This window comes from Lottia gigantea, assembly GCF_000327385.1.
Source record: "Lottia gigantea unplaced genomic scaffold LOTGIsca_198, whole genome shotgun sequence".
Classification (NCBI taxonomy): Eukaryota; Metazoa; Mollusca; class Gastropoda; family Lottiidae; genus Lottia; species Lottia gigantea.
The window spans coordinates 221,856-242,157 of NW_008708390.1; the positions used below are offsets into that span (position 1 = coordinate 221,856).

Genomic DNA, 20,302 nt, shown 5'->3' on the forward strand with positions numbered 1-20,302 from the left:
TTAATTAGTAATTAAGATAGAATCAAGATACTAATTACCTACTGATTAAATCAAGATATATCAGATACTGTATATATATATACAGTAGAAACCAAGATTCTTATATATCTCAATTATTGTTATATTTAAACTGTGATCTATTAGATTAATATACTGCATAAAAATAAATTATATACAACAACTTTCCAACTAAATTTTCCTTCATTGTACACTGCGTCATCAATCTTTTGGTTTTTTTGTTCTTTGATTAAAGAGTGATTGCCAGTTGATATGTGGTTTGAAATGAATTACACAACAAAATTTGCCATATTGTACGCTGCATTATCCTCACATGCAGTAAATTCAACAATTTCAGTTTACTTTACTTGACTATAGCTCATCATGCTGCTGACACACGTTTCAGATACAAAATCCTGATCAGGACAGGTAGATTGGCATTGAGTTTCTTAAATTGGATAAATAAATAAACTACTTTTAATGAAAAGTATGACATCAGGTTGACCTACGATATAAACAAAATGAAAATATCAAACAAATAGAATTAGTTATGTGGGCACTCTAAATCAGAGGAAATCAAGCACTTTAGGTAGACAGAATAAAGTTTTTACAGTCCGTAACGTGCAGAATTTGATGAAGATATCTCTACAAAGAAAATCGCATTTGAATTTTTTTATCTAACGAATACAAATATAATAGCTTAAACCTTTGAGTATTAAAATGACATTAGTTTCTACATGTTTGTAGACAAATTTAGGATTAAATTTCAAAAGAAAACAAGTTTAAAAAGTTTGTACACATGTTTTTAATTATGCCTTCAATGCATCTTAATCAAATTCTAAGTTCAAATTTGACTTTCTTTCATGTCAGTTGAAAGCTACAGGGTTTATTTAATACATGTACTGTTTAACTTGTAACACAGGGCGGTATAAATGAAATACCGGTAAACTAAAAGGGCTGGACTCCTAATTGAAGTAAAATTGAGTTTTGAATTTCTGAATTGGGTTAGTGAAGATGAGCAATTCAATGTGTCAAATTAAAGATGTTCAGATGTTCTCTTTTCAGGTCATATCCAATCAAATTGAACCCAATCAAGTCAAATCAAACCCAATCAAATCAAAAGAAAATATTCAGATGTTCTCTTTTCAGGTCATGTCCAATCAAGTCATGTCAAGTCAAATCAAATCAAAAGCAAATATTCAGATGTTCTCTTTTCAGGTCACGTTAAATCAAATTAATCTAAATTCAATCAAAGCAAATCAAGTCCAATCAAATCAAATCAAACCCAGTCAAATCAAAAGCAAATATTCAGAAGTTCTCTTTTCAGGTCATGTCCAATCAAGTAATGTCAATTCAAATCAAATCAAATCAAATTCAATCAAATCAGATGTTCTCTTTTCAGGTCATGTCCAATCATGTCAAATCAAATCAAGCCAAATCAAACCCAATCAATTCAGAATCAAGTATTCAGTTGTTCTCTTGTGTATTTTCAGGTAAAAATGTATTAACAAATCAACCATTCCATCTAAACTGGGCATGGATCTCGCTAGAAAGTAAAGAGATAGAGGTGAACGAAACAGCTAATAAACTGAAAGTAAAATTAATTAGAAGAGGCTACCTGGGAGAGACATCTTTTGTCAGTAAGTATATTGTGAATTTTAAAGCTATGTGAACTCCCTGAAATGGATATCAATTTGACCAACTCAGTTGCCTAGTGGTATCAGATGTTTTGAAGGATAAGCATGACTTAGGTCTGTCCTCCATTGTTTGTGAACCTGCTGGAGGCTAGTATACTCTGGATAATTTTCGTTACATCAACGAGTATAACTGAATTATTCTAAGCTGGAAAAAAATGGAAAATGGAATGAATGGAGATTAATGTCCTACTTTTCTGCACCTTATGGGCTAATGAAGATGGACAGCACAATGCAGTGTGCAATGAGAGAAATTTTGCCAGGACAGCGGCATTAGCCTTATCTTTTTCTATTTCCAACTGTTGAAGGATATTCAATGTGCACAGGGCCTCTATTTATTGTCTCATCTGAACGATCAGACGCTTTTTCCATGTCAGCCCCTCTGACCTAGTTGTATCACTTACATTGGAAACTGTGTTGAATAATCCAAAGGTATTACTCAATCTATGGTAGGGTTGACAACCCTGGACCTTGTTAGGTAACAAGCTTCTTATTTACTGAGCAACTGGGGCTATCGGAAAAAATGGAATGAAAACTTATTGCATGATAATTCGTAAGTGTACAAAATGACAGTTTCATCAAAAATGGATCAGACTTTTTTTAATATACAAATAATATACAATGTATAATAATAAACTATACTTCCTTTCAAAGAATAAGAAATAATGTTTAAACAATTTGTGAGGTGTATTAGGAATAAATCTCAGATGACAAATGATGTAGGATTTTAAGCCAATTATCTTTCTGTGTTAGATAGTGGTATTTCTTCTGAAATTCAATGAACCTCAGAAATCTCTCAGAGAAATTCCATAATCTCTGTAAACTCTATTTTTTTAGTTTTTTCTGACAAATTGTTATTTAGATCTGTTTAACATTTGTGGTAAATCCATTAATCTTTTCAATGGCACCACAGATAATGTTGGATTATCAGATAATCATATCTAAGAATGATGAAAGCTGTTGATAAAAAAAAGAGTTAATATTAGAATTAAAGTAATTTATTTTTGGCCATTAGAATTATGAAGAGATGAGGTTTTTTGGAAGTTATTTTTGGTTAATATTTTCTTCAATTTAACAGGTTTTAAAGACTGTTTTTAGACTGTAGTTTAAATATCATTAGATGAAAAAGAAAAAAAAATAACCTTAAAGGGATTGTAAAGAGGTTTTTCTAAATTTTTTATGTGTATCAGGGACACTGATAGCTTCAATCTGCACCATTCCAATTTTCATTCCGACGTCTGTGGTTCTTACAATTCCACTAAAACTAACACGTTTTATGACGTCACTAGAGGCGAGCTACCAGAAGCTACTATTGATATCTATGCAGTTCCCCTCTTGTGATGTCTTAAAACACGTTAGTTTTAGTGGAATTGTAAGAACCACAGACTTCAGAATGAAAATTGGAATGGTGCAAATTGATGCTATCAGTGTCCCCGATACACATAAAAAGTTTAGAAAACCTCTTTACAATCTCTTTAATAAAAAATGATGCAAGATGAAAAATACTGTAAATCCTTATGAACAACTGAATTTGGGCAGCTCTGAGTACAGCTTCAGACTTTGATGTAATTTCTGTCAGTTTTAAGATATTAATTTTGTATGATTTCAGCTATTAATGTAATCAATGCTACAGCTAAAGTTGGTGAAGATGTCCATAAAAGATTTGCCAAACAGGTTCAGTTTAATCCAGGTAATGTATAGTTTACTTCTAGTAGTAATAAGTTATTTGTCAATTCAAATTACTTGGTGCTTTATCTGTGCAAGATCCTCAGACCTGCTGTGAATTACATGGAGAACAGAATTTGAAAATCTTAAGATGTTATTTGGAAAAAAATCCTGGCATAATTCCTGCAATCCTGAAACAATGCAAAATGCATATTTCCACTAAAATATTTTAGATTTTGGGCCTTGAGAAAAAGAGGAAGGGGGGGGGGGGGGGCATAGCATTACTGGTCCTACCTCTCTCTCTTGAAGCTGGCAATGGTAAGAATTTTTTATCCAGTTTCCCATAAACTGTAGAAAATATGTACTTTATCAAATAGCCCTTTTCCTATGATCTAGAAATAGTTTTTATAGGTCTATTTTATGAGAGTTTTATCTAGTAAGGGTACAATATTTTGACACAGGCCTTGTATGTAATCATTTCAATCTTATAGCCTATACAATAGATACAATAGATAACTCTTTATATACCTCATCTCAATTTAGATGTATCTGTATCTATTTCTCACTTTTACGAGAAATGTTTCTTTTCCATCTAAGCCTCTTACCCGAGGGCACTCTACAGATTATAACTTCCTTTTGTTATCCTGTTTTGAAAGAAAATAGAAAAAATGATTTAGTCTTTTTTAATTTCCATTTTGTGAAATTGACTCAAAGCTTATAGAATGTTGAAGAATTATGTAAAGCACATCTTTCAATCATATATAATACATAAGATATATTTATAGTCAAAAGGCTATCATGTTAAAAAATAAATTAGATTCTTTTGTCTGCATACATAAGAGGTGATGTTTACAAAACAAATTGGTTTTTCATCTTAAAACAAACAAATTAATGTTAGATTTAAAGTAAAATTTGATAGAATTTTTTAGAATATGTGGAGATATTTTGACCAATGAAAAGAAGTGTATCATTTTGAAAGCTTGATATAGCTGCTTTTGAGCAGTGGTGTCACCAGCCTCCTTAGACTGAGGATACAAATAGAGGGCAGACTGATTAAATGCAGGGAGGGGGAGAGGGGAGAGGGTATGGGGGGGACAACTGTTGAGATTGAGAATCAAAATTCGTCAGCACTGTGGAAGTATGTAGGTGCAAATGTCCCATGGATAAGCTAAGACAGTTCTCACCAAAGAAAATTTTTTGAAAAAATTTTAAATCTGTTAAGAAAGAGGGGGTACAAATCATTTTTCTATGTGGGCAAATGTTACCCCAATGGTGCTGTCACTGGTTTTGAGACAATACATTTACTTGGTCAAATTATCTTCACAATGTCATAAAGAATCAATTCAAATTTGACCAACAATAATTCGTCTAGTGCATCTATGACTCTCTTATATGTACTTGGCAGGACATGGACATTTGACAATGAGCAAGTGGTAACTTGTTATGAATAGAACTGCATGATGCTTTATTTTGAAAATATAACTCTTGAATTTCCAGGTCAGACAGAAAAGACATGGCGAGTTAAACTATTGGATGATACAGTATTTGAAGAGAAAGAAACATTACAAATTAAACTATCAGATCCAATAATGAGCATTATAGAAAAACCAGATCTAGCTATAATCACTATTATAGATGATGAAGATGGTAAGGAACAAATCAATTTGTAGCAATTTGTGATGAATATACATGGATAAGCTTAATGCCAATGTCCTAAGTTGCTCTCTTATTGTGGAGGCATGTTTGTGGTCTGTTGGTTTTGAATTGTGGGTTTACACTGATAGTTTATTCTATAAAGCAATTGCAAATGAATGAAGTGCAGTGTACTCTGTAATACTTTCATTTTGTTTACGTTCGCGAACAAAGCGTCATAACGAGTCATTTGATTTCAATGGCTGAAACTTTATTATAAAGACAACAGGGCCAATTTTGATTGGCCAATAGTTGGCTATGAATATGTAATTTCTATCACTATATTACTATGGTCTCGAGAAAGTATGACGAATGGTCTTGTGTTGGCTGTCAACCCTATAACCTATACAACTGGTATATCATATCATATGCTGAAATGGCGTCAGATGATTTTGTTTATCTTATGGATCTACTGTTCAAACGCTCTCTTCCCATTACAGAATCAGTGGTACAGTTTGAGAAAGGTGTATATCATGTTGGTGAAGATATTGGTGAAGTATTGATACCTGTCAAACGTACTGGGGATCTTTCTGATGAATTTATGGTCATCTGCTCCACCAAACAAGGTAAAAACTTTGACCCACAGCAAAAATGAAATGCTCCTTATTTAACTTAAGCAGATGGAGAATGCAGTCTGCAAGGGAAATTATTATTTTATATTACGAACTCTCTGTGAATCTTTAATATGCACAGCCTGTAGCACACAGCTTCAGTTTATTGTCCCATCTAAGCGATGCTTGTTCTTGACCAGAACCTCAGAGCACCAGAAATCAAGAAATCAAGGGTTAAAATCTGTGTTTTTGAGGAATTGGCAGCCATGGACAGTAAGATTTAGGACTGATTTGACAATTCTACTTCATTCTTTCTTCAGGTTCAGCAACAGGAACTATACCAAGTACAGTGACCTCCTTCTCTGATTACATCACTAGACCAGACGACCATCGTAGTATTTTACGTTTTGATAAAGATGAAGATGTGAAGTACTGTCGAGTTATGATTATTGATGATTCACTGTTTGAAGATGAGGAAGAATTTACTGTGGTCTTGTCTGAACCGATGGGAGGTAGAATTGGTGGTGTCAATGCATCAAAAGTCATTATTGAACCAGATAAGAATGATGGTAAGCAAATCTTTTACAAAATGATAGAATAGCAATTCTGACTGGATAGTTTTCTTTACCTGGCTGTGAACTAGATGGTCATTTAACTTCTGATTTTTCCGATATGCTGCTATGATTTGTTGTTTTTAGATATTTTATAGGAATTTCCATTTTGTTAAATGACTACATCATGGATTTTAGGCCCTGACTTATGGATTGTTGTCATTAGTATTTGTCGGATTTCCTCTTGGTGCTGTTGTTGCTGTTGTTGTTGTTGCACAAAGAATTTTTTTGTCTTTTTCAGAACCAACATTTTATTTTGGTAAAGGAGAATATATGGTAGATGAAAGTGATGGATTTGTAGAAGTGAAAGTATGGAGAACTGGTACTGACCTGAGTAAAGCATCTAGTGTTACTGTTAGATCCAGGAGAACAGAACCAAGATCTGCTGAAGGTATGTGGTTTGTCTCTTGGTACTTTAGTGGGCAAGAGCATATCATATTCTCATGCTGCTGACATGTGCTTTAGGTAAAAAAAACAACTTTGGGACAGTTGGTTTAGCTGTTGAACTCTTAGAGTAGGATTTACAGATCTTGTGGACTTCATTTCATGTTGCTGACTGGGTTTCAGATATGTTACTTTCATCAGGACAGCTGTTTAGGAAATGGAGTAATTAAGAAGTTAAAAAGCTGTAAGGTCTTCATCCAATTTGGGTTGAGGGAAGCATTTTTAGCTTTAAGCTCAAGATTCAAAGGCATGCTTTACTAACTGAAACATTTTCTGTCAAATTTACAGCTGGATTAGATTATATAGCAGTCAACAGAATACTGGAGTATGCTCCTGGGGTAACCATGCAGTTAGTGAGGATAACCATTCTGGATGATCTCGGTAGACCTAAAGTTGAGGGCTTAGAGAAATTCCAGGTTGTTTTGAGGATGCCTATGGGGGCCATGTTGGGTGAACCAAGTATGGCAGTTATCACTATTAATGATTCTGTTTCTGATGGTAAGTTTACTTCAAATTTTGCGTCTGCTTATCCATTTTGTGAGAAATTTCTTTGTTTGATGCACTGCACATCTTTTCATACTTGTTTGAGATGATGATGACAATAGACATTTCTTTGAGATTTGAACTGGTTTCAAAGTGCAGGCTTCAGTATGGACGCTGGCTGACATAGTCAAGTTGTCATAGTTATTTTACTTGTCAAACATCAGAAGTGAAACAGACTCAAATGATCTATTCAACTGAAGATATATGCAAGTCAAATTTAGGAGGGACACATGTTGAAATTGTTCAGTTGCCTGAAGATGACATAGCTTGACAATTTGAGTAACAAACAAACTTCAATGTCCATTTTATAATTTATAGTACCTAGTATGGAGTTTAAAGAAGACAGCTATACTGTTTATGAAAATGATGGTATAATAGAAGTTACTGTTAAACGGTCAGGAGATACTAGTAAAGAAGCTACCGTGCGATGCTATACCAGACAAAATACTGCCAAGGTTGATACTGACTATCAAGAAAGACCTAATACTAATGTCTCTGTTGTTACTTTTAAACCAGGTAAGTAAATTCAGCAGACCAAATTATACAGAATACCTTAAATATAATTGTTACTCATAGCTGCGGAACAGAATAGTCAGTAGTGAATTGGTGTCAAAGGTCTAAATCCTACTCAAAATAAGAATAATCAAGATGTCACCACGGCCAGTGCTTTCTACGGCCAGTGGTTTGGAAGGTCTGTCTTGGGTTGGTTCTCAACACCTATCACCTAAACCATACCCTAACTAACATTATTACTTGTTCCTTCCCAAATGAATATGTGAGAATTTTTACTTGAAAGGGGGTAGTTTTTAACATATTTACTCTTGTTTTATAACTTCATAAATTTTTAATGTAACATAAACATATTTCCCTTCAAGAAATTTTACTCAAAATGTCCCGAATTTTAGCCAAAGATTTCCCTCCACAATTAACCCCTGAAAGTGGCCAAAACAATCTGAAAACTTGTTAGCTACCTACTAATAACCAAAAGACCTCCCCCCTCCTCCCAAAAAAATAGGGGTGTCAATATAAATTTCAGTATGAAGTATGTCTTGGTTACAAAATGTGTTCAATTAATAGGGCAGCTAAACTTTCACAAAGTCCTGCTTTTCAAAAACAACAAAAGATGTAGTGAAAAACTGAAACAGTCTTTGGAATTTCCATTTTGTTATCCTGCTAGAAAATGTGATTAAGTACTAACAGAATTGGTATTGAAACAACAAAACTTGACAATTGATACTGCAGGTACCAAAACCAAAAATTTGTTTCTATTATTTTTACCTCTCAAATTTCACAAATTAGAGGTCAAATTTGGGTGGTGCACTTTCAAATAGTTTTGACAGATTTTAAAAACATTCTTATGCTTCTACTTTTTGACTTTAGAAGACATATTTTGTTTCTTCTGCAAATGTTACCAATTTGACTGAAATTCTAAACATCTAGAATAACACATCAGGATAGCATGGTTTATAGGAATTATAGTAAATCATAGAGTCACAATATCAGGATATTGATCTTATAATATTAGTATATTTATCTTTTCAAATAAGGATATTGATCTTTGCAAAATCAGAATATTTAAAAAGTCAAAATATAGATCTTTTCAAAATCAGGATAATGATTTAAAATATGAGAATATTGATTTAAAATATCAGGATATTGATGTTGAATATCAGTTCATTTAAAATATCAGGATAATTATTTAATGATTTAAAATATCAGGATAATGATTTAATGATTTAAAATATCAGGATATTGATCTTAAATATGAGAATATTGATTTAAAATATCAGGATAATGATTTAAAATATGAGAATATTGATTTAAAATATCAGGATATTGATTTTAGATATGAGAATATTGATTTAAAATATCAGTATATTGATGTTGAATATCAGGAAGTTCATTTAAAATATCAGGATAATAATTTAATGATTTAAAATATTAGGATAATGATTTAATGATTTAAAATATCAGGATATTGATCTTAAATATGAGAATATTGATTTAAAATATCAGGATAATGATTTAAAATATGAGAATATTGATTTAAAATATCAGGATATTGATGTTGAATATCAGGAAGTTATTTTAAAATATCAGGATAATGATTTAATGATTTAATGATTTAAAATATCAGGATAATGATTTAATGATTTAAAATATCAGGATAATGATTTGATGATTTATATTATCAGGATAATGATTTTAAATATGAGAATATTGATTTAAAATATCAGGATATTGATGTTGAATATCAGTTCATTTAAAATATCAGGATAATGATTTAATGATTTAAAATATCAGGATAATGATTTAATGATTTAAAATATCAGGATATTGATTTTAAATATGAGGATATTGATTTAAAATATCAGGATATTGATTTTAAATATGAGAATATTGATTTAAAATATCAGGATATTGATTTTAGATATGAGAATATTGATTCAAAAGATCAGGATATTGATTTTAAATATGAGAATATTGATTTAAAATATCAGTATATTGATGTTGAATATCAGGAAGTTCATTTAAAATATCAGGATAATAATTTAATGATTTAAAATATTAGGATAATGATTTAATGATTTAAAATATCAGGATATTGATCTTAGATATGAGAATATTGATTTAAAATATCAGGATAATAATTTAAAATATGAGAATATTGATTTAAAATATCAGGATATTGATGTTGAATATCAGGAAGTTATTTTAAAATATCAGGATAATGATTTAATGATTTAAAATATCAGGATAATGATTTAATGATTTAAAATATCAGGATAATGATTTGAAATATCAAGATATTGATTTGAAGTATGAGAATATTGATTTAAAATATCAGGATATTGATGTTGAATATCAGGAAGTTGATTTAAAATATATTTGATAATGATTTAATGAAGTAAAATATCAGGATAATAGTTTTATTTGTTAAGCTAAGTATTTTAAAACCTAATCCTTCCTTGCAAGGAAAATATCTTTGATCTAATTCATTATACTTTATCACAATTGAACCATAGATTTTAGTTTGATTGACACCTGTCAATCAAAAACAGTGGTGCTATATTATGAATTGAAAATAAATATTTATATAATTAATACAGTATTATTTATAATAAATATCATGAACATCTGTTATAAAGTATAAGAAGATATTAACTAATATATATAACTAATTATTATGATATACTCTTAACACCCAAACACCTGGTCCATACTTAGATTAATACACTTCTTTATTATGGTGAAATTTTGTGATATGCCAAAGAGCTCACCTTACGCCATGATGTCAGGCCAAAACGTTAAATTCATAAAGCTATCTGAAAGAACTCATAAACGTAAAACTGCATTTCATTTCAGTAATTTTGCTGAGGCTTCTTATGTGTATTGGGGACACTGATGGGATACTGATGGGATCGATTTGCAGCATTAAAATTTTCAGTCAGACGTCAGTGGCTGTTGCAATTAAATTAAAAGTTTCTCGGATATTAAAAGTAGATTTTGTATTAGAGACGTCATAAAGGGCTTAGTTTGAAGTGGAATCGCAAGAACCACAGAGGTCTGATTGATAATTTGAATGGTGCAAATTGATTCTATCAGTTTCTCTAATGCACATGAGAGTTAGAAAACCTACATACGATCCCTTTAAGATGACAATAGTATGATATATATATATAGAAACCGTGAACATGCTGCTATCATAATATTATTCTCAAATATGTTCCTTATTGAAAGGTCTGTTCTTTTAACAGGAATTGCCGTGTTCCGAGTTCGTGACATATTCTTGTAAAATGTCTCTGTATAATGTTGAGGTCTAATTGCTAGATCTGGAATCTATTTCCTACAGAAGTTTACTATTTACATGAATTTTAAGTGAATTGTTAACCAATGATGTGATTGTATGGTATTTTAGTTATGTTGATGTACCATTAACATAACACATCATTGCTGTTGAAAAAAGTCAAATTTTGAAAGTAACGTTTTCAACAATACCTTTGGGATTTGATGGAAAAATCCAAAGTTCATAAATAATTTGATTGTTTGGTATTTAAGATATTTTGATTTCATTAATGTAGAAAAAAGTCAAATTGTCTTGAACAATCCTTTTGGGATTTGGTCAGAAAATGAAAGAATCCAATTGAAATTTCACTTATTTTTGTCTGAAAATATGTAGCGCCATTTTTTTGACCAATCAAACCTTAGTCTCAGAAACAGAAATTTTAGAGCTTACAATTCTGCCAAAGGTTTCATTTAATTGCAAACTTACCAGTTGTCAGATTCTCATTCTAAAAAGTTTAACAGATAGCTGTAATTGAGTTTTTTAAGATGAGGAAGAGTTGATAATTTCACAGACTAAATTCTTCAAGTTTCCTAGAGATTGGAAATATTTCTTTTTTAAAGTTCTTTTGTAGCAAAATGTTCCATCTGATTCTAAAAGAGAAAATTTTTTTTTTTACAATGATAGAAACTTAGGTTCAGGAGGATCCTTTGTACCAAAAACAGTCCTTGACAAAAACTCTTGGTATTGATCTTTTGCACATTATCTGTACCCATTTACAGCTTAGTTGCTCTTCAATTTTTCAGGTAAATCAGAAGAGAAATGTATTGTTAAGATAACCAATGATACAACATTTGAAAGAGATGAAGAATTGAGATTGGTTTTAGGAAATCCATTAAGCGATGGTGGACCAGCTAAAATTGGACGTGAAAACACCACAAAGATCCTTATTAAGGACATTGGAGATAGTAAGCTCTGTTCTTTTTACAAATTGTAATGATTAGTTGTGGTCTAAGCATGCCGTGTGTATTTCCTTGCTATTTCACATAATGTAATATAGAAAGAAAAGAAAAATAATTTTGTTACAAGGTTAACAACTTAGGTTCACAAGGATCATGTTTATCCATTGGTCATTGGCCAAACCTCTTGGCATTAATCTTCCATGGAAGATCAAGCAATCGATCAAGGGTACTGATAGAAAGAAAAAGATAGAAAACCCCTGCTATAGATAGAGAAAACCCCTGCTATAGATAGAGAAAACCCCTGCTATAGATAGAGAAAACCCCTGCTATAGATAGAGCAAACCCCTGCTATAGATTAAACATATTTTTGCATTTCTTCCAGAACCAGTAATACGACTAAAAGAGACTAAGTATATAGTAAAGGAACCAATGTTTAAAGAAGAAACTAGTATAATGAAAGTACAAGTTATAAGAGATGGTGATCTATCTGATACCTCTGTAGTGTCTGTTAACACTAAAGATGGTTCAGCTGAATCAGGCAAAGATTATAATCCTATTTATAAAAGTAAGGATACATTATTTTTACATGACACCTGATACCACTTTTCATTATGAAATACTTACTCACTTATTCCTCATGTGAATAGGTCATTAGCTGCTACCAATATTTCGTCAATATAATTATGTTGTTTGGGTTTCATTTTGTTCGTTGGTACTATTAATTTCAGAACATCATCAAGTTCTTGATTTTATGTTTTGCACATTTTCTGTGAGTTCATTCACTCATTCAATATGAGTTTATTTGTTCACATGATAAGCTAGCTCTGTTAATCTGGCACAATACCAAAAGTTTTGTCAAATTTGGCTTTTGTCATGCCTTCAGTTAAAATTTCTCACAACTTGCAAAGCAAAAAAAAATCAGAACCACTCCTATGAAATATGAGCTTTTAGTCTGGCTATAACTGTGACAATATCCTACCTGTATATCATGTCCCTGAAACAGGTACCAACAGATTTTTTGGGCTATTGTTTTTAATTTTGAAATACAAATATTTATTAAAAAAACAAGAAAAATTTTTGGTCACGTTTGAAACAATCCGATGTAATTTCTTAGAAAAAGGAACTTTTTGTTTTGTATATTTTCAAAGAGTTTCTTCACTCATTCATTTTTTTTTTTTTGTTCAGTGGATGAGTTTGCTTAATATTTTGAAATATTTGCATCAAGGAAATGATGCATTAAAGTGACACATCCATATAAAAATATTAAAATATTAATGTGTTTTCAGAGGTAACATTCGATAAGAATGTTTCAATGCAAGAAGTAGAAATAGAGATATTGTATGATGGACAGAAAGAAATGAGAGAAGTTTTCACTGTACATTTACGTAATAGAAAAGGCATTGCTGATATCAAGGTATGGAGAAGAATTTTATATTATAACAAGCGCTGCAGAAAGTTTTTGTAGGGCAATTGACTGAGTCTGTGTTTTACTAAAATATTATTTGAAGTACCCCTATCACTTATAAAAATGATAATCTGCATTATGGTTTCTCTACATTTGATAAGAAAAAATAAAGTTTTAAGTTTATCAAAATATAACACAATTAATCAGTTTACAGTATTTGTACCCCTGTCACTTATAAAAATGATAATCTGAATCATGGTTTCTCCACATTTGATAAGAAAAAGTAAAGTTTCAAGTTTTCCAAAATATGACACAATTTATCTGTTTACAGTACTTCAATTCTGGGCAAGTCAAAGTTTGATTTTCATTTTAAAAAGTATTACATATGGCTGGAAGGAAGTTCTAAGCAACATATGACGTGACAAGATATTTGATAATAAAATTTTGTCTAATTAAAATGCTTGATTTCCGATTGTCTGACTCTGTATTTTTTTTTTAGAATCAGAAAGCTATAGTATTTATTGAAGAGCGTAATAAAGTAGCAGACGTCACTTTGCCTTCAGAACCAATGGTCATATCATTACGAGATTATGATAATAGTGAGGTGGCTGTAGAACAACCATATCAAGGCTATCCTGTAGTCTGTTTAACAGTGAGTTTCATTTCAAGATCCTAGTCCAAGCTGTTTAACAGAATTTCCTTCAATCCTGATCCAATCTGTTTTTAGTGTAATGGAAAGTTTCCTAAATCCGAGGTAGACAACTAAACAGGAAGTCTGGTCAATATCATCACTGCCATTGGAACAACCAATCAGGGCTCTAAGAACTGCGTGTTTATATTTAAGTTAATTTTTTTTTGGACAAATTGCTCATGGGCAACTTGAGAATATTTTAGGAGTGAAGATAAGAACAAAGGCAGAAACAATCTGTAAGACTAGATCAAAAACTTCTATCATGCCAAACAAACATGTCCGTGCGTCTAAAGTTCCTGCCTTTTCTAGACTTTTTGATAAATATGTTTGTGAACTTTCTCTTTTCAGCCATGCAATCCCAAGCATCCAGATTATCCTAAAACAGGAGCCATTTGTGCATCAGAGGGAATCAATGATACATTAACATTGTACAGATGGAGAGTATCTGCCCCCACCGGTGTTGACGGTGTCAGTAATAATTTACAATCTGTGGAATCTAACACATTCTTTGCTAATACCAGAGGGATATCATTAGACAGCATCTATTTCTCTGGAGGTATGTCAGATTTTTTCGTGCTTGATCTATCAAAGGTGTGTGAGTAAGGTGGTATGTTACCCTTGATCTACTTGGTTGATAGTCTTGTCAAAGGGACAGGGTGTTATTGACACTGTCAGAGCTTTAAAATCTTTACAACATACTGTCATTTTGGTTCATGAGGATCCTTTCCACCTAACGTCTTGGCATTGATTTTCTCTGATTCATATCCAGTTACAACTGGCAGAGTAGACTGGCATAATGAGGGAAGATGACTTATTCACCTGGCTTTCACATGTCGACTGAGTTTAGAACCAACAATCACCATTTGCTTGAATGATCAAGCATATTCCAATGCTCTAATGAATTTGGCTACAATCCATCCCCAACTCTGTGTCATCCTATGTCATCATGCTTTTTCATTTGCAATCTTAGCATTCACTAATTCTACCAATTGTCTTGTTGGGTAATAAATTAATCTGGTTAAAATAAATTGTCTGATCCAATATTGACTCATATTACTAGTAGGTCAATGTCTGATGGGTTTAATGGGATTAAGCTGGATTAGACGGGTAATTACAGAGGATTAAATACAAAGATTGGTTGTCTGACATTTATTGTCAAGTGAAATAAGTCTTGGATTACTTTAATTGTTATCTTCGACAAAATTCTTAAAGAGCTGTTGGTCTCTAGCTGAAGGTTGTTTGACAGTAGACCCTACATAATTTTTTATTAAAATGCAAGTTTTATTACATCATGCAGTGTGTAATGAAGGAAATTTTTGTTCCTATAGTAGTACGTAATGATGATTACAAATCTCAAGGAGTTTAACATTCACAGAAACGAAATCCTTTGTGAATTGAGGCTGCCACAAATGACAACGTAATAAAGTTAAAGGGACAGTGCGGCATTTTGGCTGGGTTGATATTAGAATATATGTAATTAGTCTTCAGAAGTACTAGAAATGTACGAAAATCGCATAATTCCTTTAAAACTATTTATTTAATTCACTATTTCTACATTATGTCTTTTATATAATTCAAAAGTATTATCTTAAAATGACGAGTCATCAATTTGACATTCAAACGCATGTAATTCTGAACACATATAGATTTAAAGGCTCAAATTTTGACGATGAGCTGTGAACACTATTACTGATAGGCTTTCTGAAACTAAAGTATGATTGGACAAATAGTATGGCCAACCTGTCCCTTTAACAAAATTGTGAGCCTAAGAAAGTTGTAGGCTCTCATATTTTGAAAATTTTCCAAAAATTGATATGTATAGCCAAGCACAGATATTGTTGCTGGTCCATGTAGACAACCAGTCTACTTTATTTTCAAAGGTATGAAAGGTAACCCATTTGGAAGGTTTGACTAATCCTTCAATTGAATATAAATGATATTGAACTACCGGTAATAATCATTATAGTTTAGTCTTTGTTACATATTACATAATCTGTCCAAATTACTTGGATAGCATCTAGATTCAGTTGAAAATCTCAGAAACTTAGAGCGAAACAATAAGATATAAAACTATGGTACTGTTATACTTAACAATCAACTGTTGATTCAGAATATTGGTTCCTCCATTTTGCTTAGAGCTAGTAATGATGTACCTGTACAGAGAGAAGATATATTTTAGGTACAAAAATTCCAAATTGTTTCAAGCCAAATGATGATGTGAAATTTCTGTTGACTTAGCTTGATTTCTTCTGATATTCCAATTTAATCCATTTCAGGAAGTAGAGTGCAATGTGGTGCCAGAGCAGTGAACATGGAAGGTGATCCTGGTTCAGAATTACTCAGTGAACCGGTTATAATCAGTCAAACCAATGGTTTATGTGAACCAAGACTCATGGGATCAGTTGGTGCTGAACCATTTACTGCTAAATTTAGATACACTGGTATGGATTTATTTCATCTCTCAACTCTGAAAATCATTTTAAAAGTGGCAAAGCTTAAATGCATTGCATGATGGACAATCATGTATTTTATTTTTTAAGCTTGGTAGCCCAAATTGATTTATGATGGTATTTTTATAAGCTCTTTAGTGAATATTATCGAGCTTGAAACTCAATATAGATTTATATAAGTTTAAAGGTTTGTGGGTGAATATAACAGAGCTTTAAGCTCAATATGAAGTTATATAAGTTTGTGGGTGAATATAACAGAGCTTTAAGCTCAATTTTTAAGTTATATAAGTTTGTGGGTGAATTTAACAGAGCTTTAAGCTCAATATGAAGTTATATAAGTTTGTGGGTGAATATAACAGAGCTTTAAGCTTAATATGAAGTTATATAAGTTTGTGGGTGAATATAACAGAGCTTTAAGCTCAATATAAAGTTATATAAGTTTGTGGGTGAATATAACAGAGCTTTAAGCTCAATATAAAGTATATTAACATTTGTGGCTTGTGGATGAATATGATGGAGCTTTAAGCTTGATATGAAGTGTTCTAAGTTATGAAGCTTGGAGCTCAATTTTAAGTTCTTACAACATGAAGCACATGCAAAATGATTGAAGCTCAAAATATAGTTCAATAAAGCTGTTTGCTTTAATGCTAAATAGATTTCAACTTAAGCCAAAAGGTAAGATATGTACCAAACTGTGAAATCCTATTTTTTTTTAGGACCTGATGATCCCAAACATCCTAACAAAGTGAAAGTAGCAGTGACAATACCTCATAGAGATGGTATGTTACCAGTAGTCTCTACTAACCAGTTATCAAATTTTGAACTTACGCTTAGTAAAGATGGCACCAGACTGGCGCTGCATCCATGTTCTAATCTACTGGACTATGATGAGATACCTACTGGGTATGGTTTTATAACCAATGCTACGAAAGACATAGATGTCATTGGAGAGGTGGAACCATATCAGTACAGCAGTGAAATTAGGGGCGAACCAACTTTAAGATTTTATAAGTAAGTAACTTTTGTAAAGACTCTTCAATGCAGAAATGCATGTCTGGTTTCCTTTTTTTCTGCAGGTTACTACACTTGTTATTTGTGATCTGACAAGATTTTTCCATTATTGTTTTCTGTTGAATTTTGACCCAATGACATGAGAAGCTAAAACACTGTTAAACAATATTACAAGTTCATGCTTAACAATGAATATCCCACAATTCCTCACATATTGTAAGAAAAGTTTGTATTGAATTTGATTGGTTGAATATTAATTGATACAAAACAGAAATTCATAAAGAATGAATACATAGGTATGAGGATTCTCAAAATGATCAAACAAAGCACACCATGATTGGAATAAGGGTTTATGAGCATAGATATGTTTCTGTTTTATTTCAGGAATCTCAATCTTGAAGCCTGTGTTTGGGAATTTGAAAGTTATTTTGATATGTCAGAACTGGTCAATGAGTGTGGTGGTTCTATTGACACAGATGGACAGGTATGTTTAGTCACCATTGGTGACCTTTTTCTCAAAGTTAGGTATGGAGTCAGGTATGTAGTCACTGTATCTCATAGTTAGGTATGGAGGTCACTTTATCTCAGAGTTAGGTATGGAGGTCACTTTATCTCAGAGTTAGGTATGGAGTCACTTTATCTCAGAGTTAGGTATGGAGTCACCATTGGTGACCTTTATATCAGAGTTAGGTATGGAGTCACTTTATCTCAGAGTTAGGTATGGAGTCACTGTATCTCAGAGTTAGGTATGGAGTCACTGTATCTCAGAGTTAGGTATCGAGTCACTTTATCTAGGTATGGAGTCACTTTATCTAGGTATGTAGTCACTTTATCTCAGAGTTAGGTATGGAGTCACCATTGGTGACCTTTATATCAGAGTTAGGTATGGAGTCACTTTATCTCAGAGTTAGGCATGGAGTCACCATTGGTGATCTTTATCTCAGAGTTAGGTATTAGGTCACTTTATCTCAGAGTTAGGTATGGAGTCACTGTATCTCATAGTAAGGTATGGAGTCACTTTATCTCAGTTAGGTATGTAGTCACTATATCTAAGAGTTAGGTATGGAGTCACATTGGTGACCTTTATATCAGAGTTAGGTATGGAGTCACTTTATCTCAGAGTTAGGCATGGAGTCACCATTGGTGATCTTTATCTCAGAGTTAGGTATAAGGTCACTTTATCTCAGAGTTAAGTATGGAGTCACTTTATCTTTAGTTCTTTTATACACATAGCAATGTTGTTCATCCCATTAGTTAAATTTGTGTAATTCTCCAGACTGTTCATTTAATCTTCAATTGCTTGTGAACACTCTGGAGACTAAATGTTTTCATGGAAAACTATGATTTAATGGATGTTTTAATGGTATGTTTTATGTAAATAGATGACAGTTGTTATGAGTTTGATTAACACAATTTTTTAAATGCTCATTGCCTCATTGATAATGACTCTAGTGGATTAACAGGGATGAAAATTTTAAGGGTATCTATAAATTGACAACATTTATTGCAGGTACTGAATGTAAAACAATCGTATGTATCATTGAGAGTTCCTCTGCATGTGTCCTATGTCTTCCATTCACCTGTGGCAACAGGAGGCTGGCAACATTATGATATGTCATCTCAACTACAACTGACATTTGTCTATGATACCGCCATATTGTGGCAGAATGGAATAAGTTCTCCAGAAGCTAATACTGGTCTTCAAGGTAAGAGATTAGAAGGCTGGAATTCCATCACTCATCCAGAGACTGCACCAGTGGAGGTCCGGGGGGAAGGGAGAATTTGACTCCCTAGAAAAACAGTTTGCACCGCCATTTGTACACCCACTTTAATTTTAGCAAATTTAGAAAAATATTATTTTATATGTTTTGCCTCTAAAAATGTGTCCGAATCAAAATCAGTTCTGTTTTTCAAATTTGGTTTCTATAGGTAACCTACTTATAAATAATCATCTGTCTTCATTAGCCCACATTGTGCAGAAAAGTAGGACATAAAACTCCATTCATTTCATTTCATAAGTAATCATATAAAAGATGTTGAGTTTGCGTGTTTAAAGGGAGCTAACTACAGTTAGAAATCCAAATCTTGAAAAGAATAACCATTAATAAACATTACTATACGATTCTATTCAGATTGGTAATTTATATTTTGTAAATATCATTGTATCTTTGACTGGATACTGTCAAACCCTAGTCTAATAGATCTTGCGCAATTTAATGGCAAATGGATACATTGGGATACATTGTGATACATGCATGGTCGTGTATTAATACTTTACAATACCATGCACAACAGACAAATAAGTATACATAAACCTTGAAAACATACAAATGCATTAAAAAATAAAGAATTCAGGTTCCATTTTCAAACACAAATTTCACAGCTCATCTGTCAAAAATTAATCAATGATAAATTACTAGTATTAAAGATATCGTCTTAAAATTATTGAAACCTAGTGGAAGATAAAGAGTTTATAATGCAATATGTATTGTATTGCCTCTTATGCAGTGGCAGAGCCACAGGGGGGGCCCCCCCTCGCAGCCCCGAAGGCTAGTTTTTCGGGCAAGGCATTAAAAAATTTTTTTTTTTCAACGCCCCCTTTTTTTTTTTTTTGTTTTGAAATTTTAAAATGATACCATATCTTTGCCCGAATATCCTATACTATAACTGTATTTTTTTAAATTGATAGCCCGATTCTATTCTCCTATAATAATATTTCATAATTCATATTATTTAAGGATCGAAATCACTGCCCGAATGTCATTCGTATGATTATATTTTACATATTTCAAAAATTGAAAT

General features: G+C 32.1%; 1 protein-coding gene across 1 annotated transcript in view; it reads left to right on the top strand.

The window, feature by feature from the left end:
* Window positions 1-1,011: 1,011 nt before the first annotated feature.
* The window catches only part of LOTGIDRAFT_174476 (hypothetical protein), a gene marked incomplete at both ends in the record, with an annotated part of 23,246 nt that continues 3,955 nt past the window's right edge, over window positions 1,012-20,302 (top strand). The window contains 19 exons of the mRNA XM_009053058.1: window positions 1,012-1,062; window positions 1,400-1,460; window positions 1,491-1,637; window positions 3,301-3,381; window positions 4,854-5,003; window positions 5,489-5,614; window positions 5,920-6,168; window positions 6,452-6,601; window positions 6,943-7,152; window positions 7,516-7,713; window positions 11,788-11,949; window positions 12,326-12,508; window positions 13,230-13,357; window positions 13,848-14,000; window positions 14,388-14,595; window positions 16,316-16,480; window positions 17,206-17,500; window positions 17,885-17,984; window positions 19,011-19,206. Coding sequence (XP_009051306.1) covers window positions 1,012-1,062; window positions 1,400-1,460; window positions 1,491-1,637; window positions 3,301-3,381; window positions 4,854-5,003; window positions 5,489-5,614; window positions 5,920-6,168; window positions 6,452-6,601; window positions 6,943-7,152; window positions 7,516-7,713; window positions 11,788-11,949; window positions 12,326-12,508; window positions 13,230-13,357; window positions 13,848-14,000; window positions 14,388-14,595; window positions 16,316-16,480; window positions 17,206-17,500; window positions 17,885-17,984; window positions 19,011-19,206 — 3,013 coding nt within the window. The remainder of the gene's footprint in view (window positions 1,063-1,399; window positions 1,461-1,490; window positions 1,638-3,300; window positions 3,382-4,853; window positions 5,004-5,488; window positions 5,615-5,919; window positions 6,169-6,451; window positions 6,602-6,942; window positions 7,153-7,515; window positions 7,714-11,787; window positions 11,950-12,325; window positions 12,509-13,229; window positions 13,358-13,847; window positions 14,001-14,387; window positions 14,596-16,315; window positions 16,481-17,205; window positions 17,501-17,884; window positions 17,985-19,010; window positions 19,207-20,302) is intronic.